This window comes from Zootermopsis nevadensis, unplaced genomic scaffold (assembly GCF_977971745.1).
Source record: "Zootermopsis nevadensis isolate Lab colony 2312 unplaced genomic scaffold, Znev_1.0 Znev_ptg000017l, whole genome shotgun sequence".
Taxonomy (NCBI): Eukaryota; Metazoa; Arthropoda; class Insecta; order Blattodea; family Termopsidae; genus Zootermopsis; species Zootermopsis nevadensis.
The window spans coordinates 706,637-722,275 of record NW_028259149.1 but is presented as its reverse complement, the minus strand read 5'-3'; the positions used below and the strand labels follow the sequence as shown (position 1 = coordinate 722,275).

Here is a 15,639-nt window from a genome sequence, read left to right as displayed (position 1 = left end):
TCAATTTTTGTTAAAAATTGTAAGTTTTTGGTTTCGTGCGCTTCATAGACAATTTCCAGCATTTTTTCCATTTTTCGAAAATTTTGTGAAATTTGGAAAAGAAAATCAAAATACACTGCACGCGGTCTCCGCCCTAATCGGTCTGTGATACTAGGTATCTCAGAGACAGGTTCCGGCACGATAATGGTGGTGAGAATTTTAAAAAAAATGAAAATCTTCAACTTTTTTGTTTTTGCGTTTTTTAGACAATTTCCAGCATTTTATGTTTTTTCGAAAATTTGGAATAATTTGAAGAAAAAGAATTCAAAATTCTCCGCATGCGGTCTCTGCCGGAGTAAGTCTACCTCAATCGGTCCCTGCCGAACACGGGCTATGCAACAGAGACCGTATCGTGTATGGAGACCATCAGAGACCGAGTTTGTCAGAGAAGGGGTACGGCAGAGACAGGTTCCGGCACTATACGGTTTGGGAGGAGTTTGAAAAAAAATTAAATTTTTCGATATATTCAAAAAAAGTAAATTGCTGGAAATTGTCTAAAAAACTCACAAAACTGAAAAATTTCAACTTCAAAATGTTTTCAAATATTTCGAAGATTTTTGATTTTGTGCGCATTTTAGGCAATTTCCAGCATTTTTCCATTTTCCGAAAATTTCGAAATGTTTTTCAAAATCTCTGCACGCGGTCCCCGCCCTCAGCCTTCTATGCCTAACTATTACTCAGCTTCAGTCGGTCTCTGCTCATTCTCTCTGTAATGGTGTGACTTATGGATAGATTTAGTCCTACAAATGTTGGTAGCGTGCCTTTGAATGGAGCAAGTCAAGTTCACGAGGATGCTGTCGTCAGCTTAAACGTACTCAGCTGATATGATATTTCTTCCATGAGGCTACAACTTGTTCCCTGAGTCTACACACCGTTTATTTCTAACACTAAGTACTACAGAAATTTTACATTTGTTCAAACATTACATTCCTGACTCAGGCTAGTTCACTTTAACTTTTCAACAATTTGGTTGGGTAAATTTTGAAGATTTCATAATCTACCCCTACTACAGGAGTCATCGTCTCAGCGCTTACCTGTTAACAGTAGCCCGATCAGTGTCCCCTTGCCCATGGCTTCGGTGACCTCCTTCTATCTTCAAAGTTTTGGCTGTTCTGAACGCGAGCTATCTTCCACTTCCCTCGTCAACTTTTTCTGATCCCTCCATAACATCGCTGAATTCCATTGCGCTATTTTTGCATTTGGAAACATTACAAAAAGCTTCTGTTTCTGCATCATAATTGTCCATATTCTGTCACACAGACTCATCTCATGAAACTTCTAGAATTGCCATCAGCCATGATGTACACAGCTGGAACAGTGCTCATCCTCAGGGTAAAGAATTTCTGTACTCTGAGGACAAAGTTGGTTCTTAAAACTTTGGTGTTTTCTCTATCCAACCGCCTGACACAGCAGGCAGCCTGGGAAGAATTCATTATACTTTGTCACTGTTAAATCTTGAGATCATAAAAGACATTGCAGTCATTAGCTGCTGGTGGGGCACATGGTAACAGGAAATGAGGGGAAAAATTAAAAATCAAGAATGTTTCTCTTTGCAAGGAAAGATGTTAGATGTGAAATAGAAGTTATGTATGCTGTGTTTAATTAATGGTATATTTGTTTTTAGTATTAACCCAGAACACCAACATTTTGAAATGAAATGTATAGACAAAGTGGTGGAAGAATGTGACCTCAAGCTTTGAACAAAGACTGCCAATAACTGAGTGTTCCTCTTGCAGCATACGAGTTTCCTCTGGTTGAAGGAATCTACAAATTTGTTCAGTCAGTAGCAGGTGCTTCAATAACCTGTGCACAAGTCTTTATAGATCGGTTGGCTCGAATAGCTATCAACTGGTGCAAGGCAGCACCATGCACAGAGGTGAGCTGTGTAAGAACCAGTTTGCTGGTAAAAATCAAGGATTGATGAATGCAGTACAATATTGGCAAAAGAAATACTGGATTAAAATTTATAATTTTATCAAATAACCCCACCCCCTTGACTTTGAAGCCAAGGTCATGTAAATAACATTTTATAAGTCAATCCATAATTCAAAGACAGCACAACACTTTACCATAACAAGGTTCAACTGGTTAATCACGTCGAGTGGTTAAGGAAATATTTGCTTTGGACAGCTAGAAAATTGCAAAACCCATAATTAGAAAATGAAAAGTTACTGCCTTTTGAAGCAGGTGGTAGTTTTCCACTAAGCTTTAAAGTGTGTGTTTATTCAGACTGGCTGTGAGGCTCACTTATGAATCTATATTGATCATCATTATATGATTTGATTTCTTTCTTGTCACTGATGATGAACACTTGAGGTCACTAGTGTCATTTATAGTGTAAACTTATTGTTTGTGTGTTAATTTTTAAATAAAATTCCGTTTCTCTATATTCCTTGATTAGCTTGTCAGCCAGTCCTTGGGCCTAGTTTTGAAATTGGGATCTCCGGAATACGAAGCAGAAATGATAACTACTCAGACGTGATGTTCAATGAAAATAGTTGTAATAAGTGTACTTCGTAAATCATTTAATGCATTCGACTGTTTCATACGAAAGAATGAGACGTATCTCATATTACTTTTAAGATCTTGTGTTTAAATTTCATCTTTCCGTATGTTGGCAACAGATCGAGATAGTTCGAGTAATATAAATAGGAAAGATGTGGTTTGTCTGAAGATATTATAAACTATTAATTACAAATGTTGGCCATGTAGCATTATATCGTCTTTCGAAATATTCTGTGAATTGACTGACTAGACGTTTCCTTTCTTTTTTTAATCCATTTCACATACTGGACTTCTTAAATGTTGAAAATATTTCTAAGTCGGATCAACAATCGATTTATTCGGCAGCTGAATTTCGATTGTTTCCATGTGCATCATATGCGAGTTCGGTTAACCTTTAGAGTGGTGAGTGGTTTTGACTGCTTTGTGGGGACGCATATTTGTGGAAAATTGGATCAGAGTTTCATTAAATTCCGTTTTATTTGATTTATACTTTGTAGCGTTTACACAATATTGTTAGGTTCTTGAGATATGTAGATTAAGAGGATACCTGAGTGAAGTTCATTGTGTGCGCCCTTCACTTCATATATATCTTTCAATGTGTACTGTGATTGAAATCAGCATTGAATACCGTGCGTAGCACACGATGTGTGCATGTAAATTACTTTTATTTATTTTTTTATATTTAGCTGTTATGTCAGGCATGCATTATTCAGAGTACAACTATTTCCTTCAATTTTTGAGATATCCAACAATTTTATAATTTAGGTTTAATTTAACAGCAGAAGATGGATATAATCAAAATGGAAAATGATGATGATGTAAGTGAAAAAGATTGCATTGCCATGGTAACTAATGAGGTTAATGTACAATCAGCACTTTCCATAAAGGAAGATGAAACTGAGGTAAGCCTTGCCCTCAGATGAGATTTCTTTCTGCCCATTTCTACAATGCTTGTGTTTGTTGTTTTTACAATATGAGTTATTATTAGCTGTGGAACAGTTATAAAGAGAGAACATTGCTGTACCTTTATAACCTAACTGTGATTTGCTCCTGTAGTGCTCCAGACCCATAAGAATAATAGAAAATTGCAGTCTGAATTGGGTAGTGTACATATGTATATATCATTATTTTAATTTGTAATACAAAGTTACATAGGCTCCTTTTTCAGGCTTGTAGAAGAACTGTGGCCCAGTAAATGTAAATAAATACTAAACAGTCTAAGATGTTACAAATTAAATATAATGCTCTTGTTCATATTTGTATCTTGTTTGAAAGCATGTGTGCATGCGCGAACACACTCATGCATGTGTATGTGTGTGAGAGAGACGTTAACAATAGTAATAATTGTGTTTATCTGGATATTTTTACAACTACGAATTTCTTTCCATTTTCCATTTAATTTGTTTTACATCTTTTTTAGATTGATATTCATATTATGTTTCCACTTACAATTCTTATGATAAACCTGTTTTGACAGAATCGTATATTATGGTGTGAAGTATTTTTCATAAATTACAACCCTGTCCATTTTATTTTTTCTTTCGTTACTTTAACAGCACAAGCTAAAGTAAACGTGTCTGTTCTCACAAACTATTTGGTAATGTACACTGTAATGGTATTGAAGTGGTAGTTTGTTTATTGTGTTATTGGGTTTATAATATATGTCCCTATATACACTGAATTACTACTACGCCACTGTGACTTGCTAAAAGTAGTTAAAAAGGTTACACGCAACAGTTAGTGTAAGTGAAAAATATATTTCCAATTCCATACTCATATTACATGTCTGTCACTGTTAGTGTCCTCTGAACTCCAAACATCTGTGGCTTTGTTGTGTCTTCATGTTAAGGCTGGATGCTCGTATGTTGTCGGGTTGGTATGGTTCCTCCTAAGTAGATATGTTTACTGCATTTTGTGATCTTGCTTCTTGCTGTGTGTTCTGTTGATACAATCTTCTGTGATAATAGATGTCTGTGGAGTAAATGAGATCTGCAAAGATATTTGTAAAAAATAATTCATATATATGTATATATATTTAAATCTCTTTAAGAATTTTGTGGTGCATTAACACTTACAGTTGGTGTTGTGGCTTTCATATGTCATCTATTGTGGGGAAGTGTACTGCTTTGTGTATCATGGCATATTGTCATGCTGTATGTCCTAGGTACAAGGGGAGTTTGAAAAGTAATCATATTAGCAACACTGCTCATCTTCAGTTGCCTTCATCGAGATGGCACTTGTTCTGTTTTGTTTAGCTATTAATACAAAGATCGTCATTTTCCAAATCGTGTGTGTCTGTGAAAGCTCTTGTAGAAAATACCTGTTTTGCAGTGGTGGAACAGAATGGCATTTCATATGATTTAAGGCATTGATGTGCAATAGAATTGTGTGTGAAGCTCAGAAAAAGTGGTGAAGAGATGTTAAAGGTGTTACAGAAACAATGAGCCGAGCTAGAATGTTTCAGTGGTTGAACCATTTTAAAGATGGATACAAAAGGGTGGTTGAAGGCGATTGCAGTGGGAGACGAAGCACCATCATCTGGAAAAGTGATGCTGATATTGTTTTCTGACTCAAAGGGCATTATTCTTCACCACTGCCTACCTCAGAAGCTGTGTGTGAGTGGTGTTTACTATGCAAATACACTTAAAATTCATTTGGGGAACACAATTCAGAAAGAAGTGACCGGAATTCACAACGTAAAGGTGGTGTCTGCTTCAAGACAATGCATGACCACATATTGCACATGTGGCCAGGGCTGCGGAGTTGGTAAAAATGTACCGACTCCTACCTCAATATGATCTCTTAAGAACACTTTCGCTACCGAGTGAGCCGCCAGCATCCTCAAGCTTAGTGAGATTCAACGACACATTGAGGCACATGGTCTGTTAATAATACTTTGTAACATTGACTCCAGGCACCTTAAGAATACAAACTGTCTATTAATCAAGCGATTTCTGCAATAACTATCAGACGTATATAGGTTATAAGTCTAAAATGTAGCCTGATGATCCACGTGGTGGTGATGAACTATCCTAACGCACATGTTTGAGAAGTTGGTGGGTCGCTGCAAAAAATGTATAGCACCGAAAGGCTGTTAACTTTGGCAAGGTTAATGCCAAAGCCTCAGGAATCCTCAGATGGTGGGTAATGCGAGTAGTCGCATTACTTTTCAATCTCCCCTCGTAAGGGGACAAGAGGAATGCTGTTGGTAATAATGCTCATATAGTGCGTCAAAGATGGGGTTATGACTGTATGGATATCATTCAGCTTTTGGTTCGATTTTGGGTACAGTATAAGTGGTGTTTTTCTAATACTTTTAACGTCTTTTTTTACTGTTTGTTTTTATTATTTCCAAGTATCTTCTGTGGGGTCATAGGATTCTCCTGTATTTCGGATATATTGTGCATTACCTGATGATCTGTATTGTTCCATGTTCAACATACATGTTCTTTAAACCCCTCGTGAAGTGTGTGATCTGTTTGTGCTATATAATTAGTGTGCAGTCTCCACAGTTTAGTTTATTTGCACCTCCATCATCAATTTTCTTTTGTGATGTAGGTTTTTGGTGTTTTGTAAAAGATTTCAGTGGTTTGGAAGGCTATTGTGATCAGTATTTTTTTAAGTTTGTTATATCCAATTTTTGTTTCATGCATATGCAAATGTGGTCCATTTTTCTTTATGCCCTTTGTTTATTTGTACTATTATGTTGTTCTTAAGATGATGTTATGTGCTTACTATTGTTAAATTTGTTCCATATAATATTTGTATTATGATAATTTTTTTTAGTCATTTGCTGACCGGAATTTAATTTCTTACTTTCGTACTTTATTTTATAATGGATATTTTTGTTACTTGGCTGTATAGGTAATTGTCGCTGTTTTGTGCTATGTAGGATGACGACATCTTTGATGTACAGTCATGTAGATCATGCTAATATTGGAGACACCTAAATGCGTGATGCATAAGTCGAAAGAGGGGGGGGGTTTCAGACAGCCTCAGCTGCTTTGACTCACCAATCTAAACACAGCTAGAGCTACAAACCAACTGAAGCTGACACCCCTCTAGCGCGTGCTTCTGATGGGCCGTCTCATGTGACCAAAATCAGTCCTTTGCACATCTCGTGCGACCTATTCTTATTACAGATGGCTTCCGGTATATGTTAACTAATTGATCTTTGTAATGCATATGTGTGCTTTTTTCTTTGAGGCAGATATTGACTGAATTATTCAATGATATTTAGACGACTTCAGCTATAAAGGGTTAGGGGAAGAAAATTCATTGATGCTTTTTGACTGTTGGGTACAGAGCACAATATTTGGAACAGTGAAGGAAATAATGGGGACTGGAGAAGACTGCTTTATGAGGAATTTGGTAATCATTTGTCTACATCAAATGTCAATTATTATTATCACATCAAGGAGGATTAGTAGGGAATGTAAACATTAGAAATGCATACAAGAATTCAGTTACAAAACCTGAATTGAAGAGACCCCTTGGGGTATCAAGACATAGATTGGAGGATAATATTAAAATAGTTCTTAAAGAAATATGATAATGAGCACAAGGACTGGATCCTTGTGGCTAAGGTTAGCAACCAGTGGCAGGCTCTTTGAACTCACTCCGTAAACCGTTGTGTTCCGTATATGCGGCTAATGTCTTGACTGCCTGGGGACTAGTCTGTTCAGCAGGCTTAGTTCAGTAAAGAAATAAATAATTCCATTTTAAATGTTTAATGTTTTTAGTTCTTCTCGAGGGTGTTGGTACAGGATATGAGTTAACAGTTGTAATCTAATTGTTTCTTTCCAGATATATATAGATGCTATTTTATTATATAATTTATATCTTAATTGCGTCATGTTTGTGTTTTATTGATACAGTCTACCGTCTCTTAATATCGGACACACAACACATCACTTACAACCCGATATAAAACATCCAAGCACAACCTCCAAAATTAAAAGAGGAGACAAATCAATATAAGCAACGCAAGATGTACAACAGTTTTTAAAATTGATAGACCTGATGATGATGTAATACACATTGAAACATGTCGTCAATACAAAAAATGTAACAAGATGCAGTATCTACTGAGAATGTTATAATTTTAAGTAATTTTAAACAACATTATTTTAAGTTTGTGTATAGACGGAAAATAAAATATTGTATTTTATTATGCTTACTGTAATTATCAGCTCTTCCAAATTACCTGTCACCCAAAAAAGGTTATTGATCCTTGCTCTAGCCTGTCTCATTGTGTTATGGTTACATTTTACATTGAAATTGTAAGTTGACAAAACATGGTTATGATTGGTATCAGGTATGGAGGTTTTGCATAAGTTCATTTTACTTAAAGTTGTACCTGGTTCATAGAATGAGACTTGTGTAACGTCTTCTTTCGCAGATCATGAATATAAAACTTGAGGATTTTGCAGATACACATGAAGAGGAGGATCCTCTAGGAGAACTTCCATTAATAAAGTCTGAACATGAGGTGAGTTTCACATTTTTATGCACTTTTAAGAAATACGTAGGATTACGTGTTTTGTGTCTCTTGTCAATCTCCACATGAAGGAATTCCACTCTGTTGAATGGATTTTGAAATGTCCTTTGAATAATGGTGCCAGAGGACTGAATTTTCTTGGGCACTATTTATGAAATACCATTTTAATTATGTGTTGCATCAGTTTTAAAACGTATGAAATTAAACATTGACCAAACTGAGAAATATTTTAGACAAATATAGCCCATAAATCTTGTATAATTTGTGGGCTTTGTATTGAAAATACTGCGTGCTATTGAATTTCTTATACAATTCACAGGAACTATGAATGTTCTAAGATTATCTTTTATTTCTTTTGTAAGTTGATGCAAATTGTACTCATATATTAGAACAGTGTTGTCATTTCTGTTAAGCATCATTAACTCTTTCTTTATGGGAAACTAACATTGAGTATCTAATAATAAACTTTATTCAGGAGATAAATTTGCAGCCATGGAGACTTTTAATTAAGGAACAATTTGTGTCATAGCATATTCTGCCTTGGTTTTTGAATTTGTTTCTGTAGACCCAAATATTCTCCTTTCCTGTATTGGTTTGGCACATATTTAATTAATTCAAATATTTAAGAAGTTAACTTGACTTCATATATAAAGTGGGCAAGGAGGGAGGAATGTTAATGTGATGCTCTGCTCAGTATTTCTGTCCAAAACCTACAAAATGTAATTTCATTATTGTGTGTACTTTATTACTAGTGTGTACATGTGACTATCGAATAAACCCCCATAACATAATGTTTTGTGACCATTTAATATGTGCTTTACCTTCTGATTACATAAACCAAGACATAATCAGCTGAGCCATTGCCACTGCTTTGGCATGAACATGCCAAGTAAACTAATGTTGATGTCTTTGGTTTCATATTACGTGGAGAGTATACTATTACAGTGATAATTGTATTGGATAAATCCTTTTCATAATAATGGTTTTGATAGTTTAAGGAAGAAAATCTTTATCAAACAGCTACTATGATTGAATTTTGTTGTTGTTCAGGACTTTGTCCACAGTTTGATTTTCTAAAACAAAACCGCTATATTTTGAGAACTGGATCTGCTGCTGTCTTAAAGTGAAAATGCCTATTCTGTTGGTTCCCATAGAAAAGTTGTATTAGTCCCTTGGGATTAGTCCCTTGTATGGGACGAGAGCAAATCTAGTTCCCAGATCGTAGTGATCTTGTTTTAAAATATCAAGTGACGGATCATGTAAAGAAATACAGCAATTTTAAATAAACTCCACCATCTTCAGTCTCCTTTAATGAAGTTCTGCAGGTACTATTAATTTGATTCAGTCCAATTGCATTGATAATTATTCCATTTAATGCAGTGAGAGAGCACAGTCACGACTCATAATGAGTATGGTTATTTTACAGGCCTCCATCAATTTACAGAAAGTTGTACCTGATTCTTATGGTGAAACGTGTCTCGAGTCTTGTTATGATGACAATCAAGTCACCAATATCAAAGTTGAGGATGTTGGAGGTGTGAAAGAGGAGGAGGATCCTCTCTTGATAACATCTCCAGTAATAAAGGCGGAGCATGAGGTGAGTTGTGTGAGCATTGTTAGATACATTGCATCTCCATTTGTCTGTCCACATGAAGCAATTCTGCTCTGCTGAATAGATCTTGAAGTGTCCGTTGCAAACTTGTGCAAGGGAATTTTAATTTTTGCTTACTGTTTGTCGAATGTAGCTTCTGTTTTGTGTTATATTTATTTTAAGATGTGTGATCTTATATAATGAGAAGTACAAGAAGTGTTTTAAACAGATGTTGCAACACAACACTTTGATAGTTTGTCCAGACTTTCCAGTAAGCCTTGTTTTGATGCTGTTACTTCCAATTGAATTCTATGCTCATTTTTGTGGGTCTGTGAATGTTTGAATTTTTTTCTCCAGCTGTCTTTTTCCCCCTTTCTTTCCTTCTTCCTTTAACCTTGTTGCAGCGAGTATCACTACAGTGGCATAGACCTGCCATTTCCATTAAGGACCTTTAACAGGATAATTAATTTTATAATTAATAATACTTGATTTGTTATATAACTTTGTTGGACATTCTCAATTTTCTGAAGTATTATATTGCCTTGATTTTAAGACTGCATCTTTGTAAGACGCACTTGATTTAATGGTAGGTATTTAGGACGGAAATGCTACATTAATTGTTAGACACCATCAGATGTAAAATGCATTGTCAGTATTCTTGTCTTTGAGTAATTCATTGTCATTTACTGACAATTTTAGATTAGCAGCACTTTCCATCAAATGTAGTGTTCTCCAGTAGGTTTAAGTGTGCATTACTCTTTACTAAAGGAAAGGATAAGCTGAATCTTTGGGTTACTGTCTGAAAGTTTCTCCTTCACATGATTCATTATTAGGGTTAATATTGAATGATGAACAGATATACGTCCCTCAGAGCCATCTGAAACTTAAGATATAAGCGAATTTTAATTAATCTTGTTGCTGTATCACTGGCAGGTGATTGTGTAATTGCTTTGTATGTATGTGAAACATGGTCTCTCACTTTAAGGGAGGAACATAGATTGCAGATGTTTTAGAATAGGGTATTGAGCCGGATATTTGGGCCTAGTAGGGAAGACGATGGGGTATGGAGAAAATTGCATACTAATGAGTTTAAAAATTTGTATTACTACCTCAGTATTATCAGGGTGACAATGTCAAGAAGAATGAGATGGGTGGAGCATGTAGTATGCATGGATGGGACAAGAGGTGTGCATCGGGTAATGGTTGGGAAGCCTAAGGGTAAAACACCGCTGCGGAGACCTAGACGTAGATGGGAGGATAATCTCAGGCGGGATCTATGGGAGATAGGAGTTGAAGGAGACTGGATTTTTTTGACCAAGTCATGGAGCATGGTTACTTCAGTGATGAACCTTAAGGTTCCATAAGCCATCTAGCTAGTTATATATAAAATTGTGCCTACAAATTCTGTTGTTTTCTTTGTATAGTAACATCTCAAAAAATATTATTTTTGTGTGTACGTAAAATAATATTCATTAAAATTAAATATTGTTGAGCATAAATCTACCATTCATACAATTTCATTGTTACTTTGTAAATTAGAATGATATAACTTCATCAAGGTGAAGGAGTCATTGCCCCGATGATGGAGGCAGCAAGCACCTCTGAAACGTCAGTAACCTTTTGTCAGATTACGTGGAAGACGACCATCTTCATACTAGGTGCTTTGAGAAACTCAAATCTCAAGTAATGTGTCATATCCTCCAATTAACTGAACATCTTTAATTAATGTTCATGTTTTCTGAGTATCTTATATGTAATCAATTACTGACTTTGTTCCATTAACAGTCCATGACACTGTTTGTAGTTTTCTCCATATATATATATATATATGGATGAAGACCATCACTATGGAAAGTCCTCGATGCAAGTCAACACAGGCTATTGGTCTCTGAAAATGTAGTGTTCTGGTTTGGTGAAACACACTGAATGCATTGCTTTCCCTGTCTTGCTTTGCTTCTCAAATTCAGGTATAATTTCTGTGTACATCATAAAACATTTTCAGTTGTCAGAATTGCTGCTTATATCCCAGTACATTGACCCCACCATACATTCCGAAACCTGTTTAAGAAATTCATATCTACATGTTCTTATGAGATATGTGAAAGTCATTTGACGGACACTTGCATTATGAATACTTTCAGCACCAGTATATTACAAGATATTAATTCAGCTGCCATTTATAGGGCATTTTTGCTGCAATTTACCTGTGTGATGCACTCCCACGATCTGCCTAAAAAAATGTAATTATTTAATTATTTTATTAACGTTGTACAGAACTTTGTCATTTGTCTCATGATGTTTGTGTACATTGATACTTTTTTGGTGATTTTGCTGAAACCTATTGTTTTCTCTCTCTCTTAATTGGGATCTGAGCCATTTTTCAGCTATTCCTCGAATGCCATCATAATGTAATTTAGTTAACAAAATTTAATAATTTACACAGTTGGAATTTTTTGCTAAATCACAGTCTATCCTTCTAACCAGCATTTTTTGGCTGTCTGTCAGTTTGTAGGCTGTATCTTCAGTGGACGCACCTTTCCTGAAGCCAGATATTTCTTGGACCAGTGTGCATGTGATGACATAACCTATTGTATAAAACCTAACCTCACATTCTTCTGAAATAATAGGACTTCTGTTAAATGTATCTTACACCTCTCAATATTAATAATGTACCATGTTATTTTTATTTTATTACCAGATTTTGTTATTAGTCTACTGTAAAACTGCTTTTTAGCCTGTTTTATAACATAATTCAGAATTTTACAATACTTAATATGGAATGCTCTTGATTTTCAGTGATAACTGTTTCTGCTATAGATATGAATCCTTATTCATTTGCAAGATGTCTTTAATCCTTGCATAATCCAATCATTCTTTATTTTGGTTATATTATTATATTTAATTAGAAAACTACATTGATAGAAACTTAGAAAAATATACAAAATTGAGTTAACCTTATATTTTGATATTGTGTTCTTTTGAAAGAGAAGTTACCTGCTACAGCAATATTATATTAATGTGAAATATTACATTATATTATTCATAAGCAACTGGATTTTATGGTCTGATTGGTAATATTTTATTGGGGAGGTAGATGATGAACTGAACCTTATACTTGCATAATGCTTCCCTCCTAACTGAATCCTAGGCTTTCTTGAAGGCTATTAATAGCTGATATGTCCTTCATTATACTCCTGATTTTTTTCCAGTACCTCGAAAATGTAGAATGTCTGCTCATTGTTGACTGATTACATAAGAATCTTTAGTGATGATCCAAAATATTTCCATGGATGTATTGAATTAACCTTGACAGAGAATGTTGTATTTAGAATGAAATAGTTACCCCCACATCACGAGGTCTCCTCTTTAATCCACAGCCAGAAGACGTTCTGTGATGTAGTTACTAGGAACCCACATAATATGGACTTTTCCCTGATTTGTTTTTAAGCACATTTGAAACTGAAGGCTATAGAAATTTACCTTTTAGCTTCACTTTACCTATTCATCTGTCCATTTATAAGAAGCTGAAAAGAAAGAGCTAATTGGATTTTCAAGAAGTTTTATGTTAGGGATTTTTCTATTTGAAGAGACATTTCAGTATTGTTCATGTCATGATGGCAACATCTGGTACTTTACATTAATGCCAACATCTGCTTTTTCTTGAGAAAGTGACTTCGTGGTAGTGGTAAAGAATCACCAGCTAGCTACGCAACGAAACTGAGCAAATCTAAGTTGCCATTCTTGATACTGATATCATCTGCCATCCAAGCAAAGGTCAGACACCCTACTCAAGCTAAGGTTACTTGCCCCAAACACCTCTGATGTCACTGGCATCATTCACAAAGGCCAAATTGCTGTAAATATGTCACAATGGTTGCACTTGGCACACTGCCCCCCCCCCCATTTTTTTCTTTTGTTTTGCCAAATCCTACTTGTTCAGTGTTTATGAATTTCTGTTCTTGGGCTAAAGAGATTCATGGGTTATTTTTTTATTTAGTGTTCTGTCTGAGGACAGGTCCATTGTTCTCCCAAAAAGAGTTCGCCAGTTTTCCCTATTCATGGGTTACAAGAAGTTAAAAAGCATTTGATGCAAGTTCATTTATATCCAACTAAAATCATAATTAATTTAGTTGGATATGAGTGAACTTGAGGTTAAATTATTTTAGATTCTCCTTTCACTCTTATCTGTACTGTTTATTGAACCCAGTACATGGTTAACTATATTGCTTGAAAGATTTTTATCAGAAGGTTCACTATGCTTTAGATACCAACAAATAGATTGGTTAACCACTCTTTTTTCTCTCCCCATTAGGCTAAGCAATGTGAGTAGGTTTTTCTAACAACAAATCTGGTTGGGTTGGACATCATGTTATGGAATGTGAATATGTGGTTTATATATGTATCTCTTATGCTTTTCCGCATGCTGCCAGTCGAGAGTTTGTTTGCTTTGCAGAAAATTTCAGTCTTGGCAAGTGAATTAACTTATTTGTCTCAGGTACCCAGGAGCTAATTGAAATAGGAATTAAAATGCTATCCCACTGAGAAAATAAACCTGTTCAGAAAAGAACATAACTTTTGTAATGCAATATTCATCGAGCTTACTTATATCTTGTTTTCAGTCTGATTCTTCTTCCTAATAAGATTTGTCCTAATATTTTTTTCTATTTGTTAAGAGTCCTGCAAATGAACAGAACCTATTACATGATGGTGAGAGTCCGTATTCCTGTGATGTGTGTCATATTTCATTCACTCTTCGAACTACACTGAAGAATCATCAACGCATTCACAGTGGGGACCGTCCATATTCCTGTAATGTGTGTAATAAGACATTCAGCAGTAGAGGTAGTTTGAAAATACATCACCGTTTACATAGTGGTGAGCGTCCATTTTCCTGTGATGCGTGTAACAAATCATTCATTGAACAGAGTACTCTGAAGAAACATGAACGTACGCACAGTGGAGAAAAGCCATATTCCTGTGAAGTGTGTAATGAGTCATTTAGTCATATGGGTAATCTTAAGAATCATCTACGAATCCACAGTGGGGAGCGGCCATATTTATGTGATTTTTGTAATGAGTCATTTAGTCATATGGGTAATCTTAAGAATCATCTACGTATCCACAGTGGGGAGCGGCCATATTTATGTGATGTATGTAACAAATCATTCACTCAACTGAGTAATTTCAAGTTACATCAACGTACGCACAGTGGAGTAAGGCCTTATTCCTGTGATCTGTGTAAGAAGTCATTTGTTCAGAAGGTTTCTTTGAAGGATCATCTACGGGTCCACAGTGGGGAGCGGCCATATTTATGTGATGTATGTAACAACTCATTCACTCAACAGAGTAATTTGAAGAAACATCAGCTTACGCACAGTGGAGTAAGGCCATATTCCTGTGATCTGTGTAAGAAATCATTTGTTCAGAAGGTTGCTTTGAAGAGTCATCTACGGGCCCACAGTGGGGAGCGGCCATATTTATGTGATGTATGTAAGAAATCATTCACTCAACTGATTACTCTGAAGAAACATCAGCTTACGCACAGTGGAGAAACTCCATATTCCTGTGATGGCTAATAAATCATTCAGTCATCAGAGTAATCTGAAGGATCATAAGCGTACGCACAGTGGAGAAACTCCATATTCCTGTGATTTGTGTATTGGGTCATTTAGTTGGAGGAGTGTTCTTAAGATACATTTACGCATCCACAGTGGGCAGCTGCCATATTTCTGTAAGGTCCGTAAATAATTGTTCGTTCAGAAGGGTGCTTTGAAGACACATCAACTTAATACATGGTAGACAGCAGCCACATTTATGAGATGTATATCGTAAATGATTCCTTTACCAGCGTAATCTCATTACTAATCTGTATTTCAGTGATATTAAATGAATTCATTAATAGAATAATCTGATTAGTCAATACATGTGGGTTGCGCATCTTCTTGTGATATATGTAACTCTTTCTATTATCAGAAGAGAATTTGTTTTATACAGGAATATTATG

The 15,639-nt window shown here is 35.5% G+C and overlaps 1 protein-coding gene and 1 long non-coding RNA gene across 5 annotated transcripts in view; one reads left to right on the top strand and one right to left on the bottom strand.

Moving 5' to 3' along the window:
* Positions 1 to 840: 840 nt before the first annotated feature.
* Positions 841 to 15,359, top strand: LOC147873444 (uncharacterized). 2 transcript variants are annotated; one of them, XM_087350747.1, is made up of 6 exons: positions 841 to 2,946; positions 3,324 to 3,446; positions 6,850 to 6,915; positions 7,946 to 8,035; positions 9,471 to 9,641; positions 13,013 to 14,221. In XM_087350747.1, exons 1-6 carry the CDS (start codon positions 2,842 to 2,844, stop codon positions 13,028 to 13,030), a joined length of 573 nt encoding a protein of 190 aa, XP_087206873.1. In that variant the 5' UTR covers positions 841 to 2,841; the 3' UTR covers positions 13,031 to 14,221. The 2 variants fall into 2 exon arrangements, with proteins under 2 accessions (XP_087206873.1, XP_087206872.1); XM_087350746.1 differs by lacking the exon at positions 13,013 to 14,221 and adding an exon at positions 14,309 to 15,359 and having other exon boundaries at positions 1,250 to 2,946.
* Positions 4,282 to 15,639, bottom strand: part of LOC110839517 (uncharacterized) — a 31,234-nt gene continuing 19,876 nt past the window's right edge. For all 3 annotated transcript variants that reach the window (XR_015535552.1, XR_015535554.1, XR_015535555.1), the window contains one exon: positions 4,282 to 4,533. This is a non-coding gene — a long non-coding RNA (uncharacterized LOC110839517). The remainder of the gene's footprint in view (positions 4,534 to 15,639) is intronic.

Excerpts from the sequence above, each read along its gene's own strand:
- LOC147873444 (XM_087350746.1), top strand. The coding sequence starts at position 2,842 with ATGTTGAAAATATTTCTAAGTCGGATCAACAATCGATTTATTCGGCAG. Across the intron at positions 2,947-3,323 it reads TTCGGTTAACCTTTAGAGTG|CAGAAGATGGATATAATCAA; the intron begins GTGAGTGGTTTT and ends TTAATTTAACAG. Across the intron at positions 8,036-9,470 it reads TAATAAAGTCTGAACATGAG|GCCTCCATCAATTTACAGAA; the intron begins GTGAGTTTCACA and ends GTTATTTTACAG.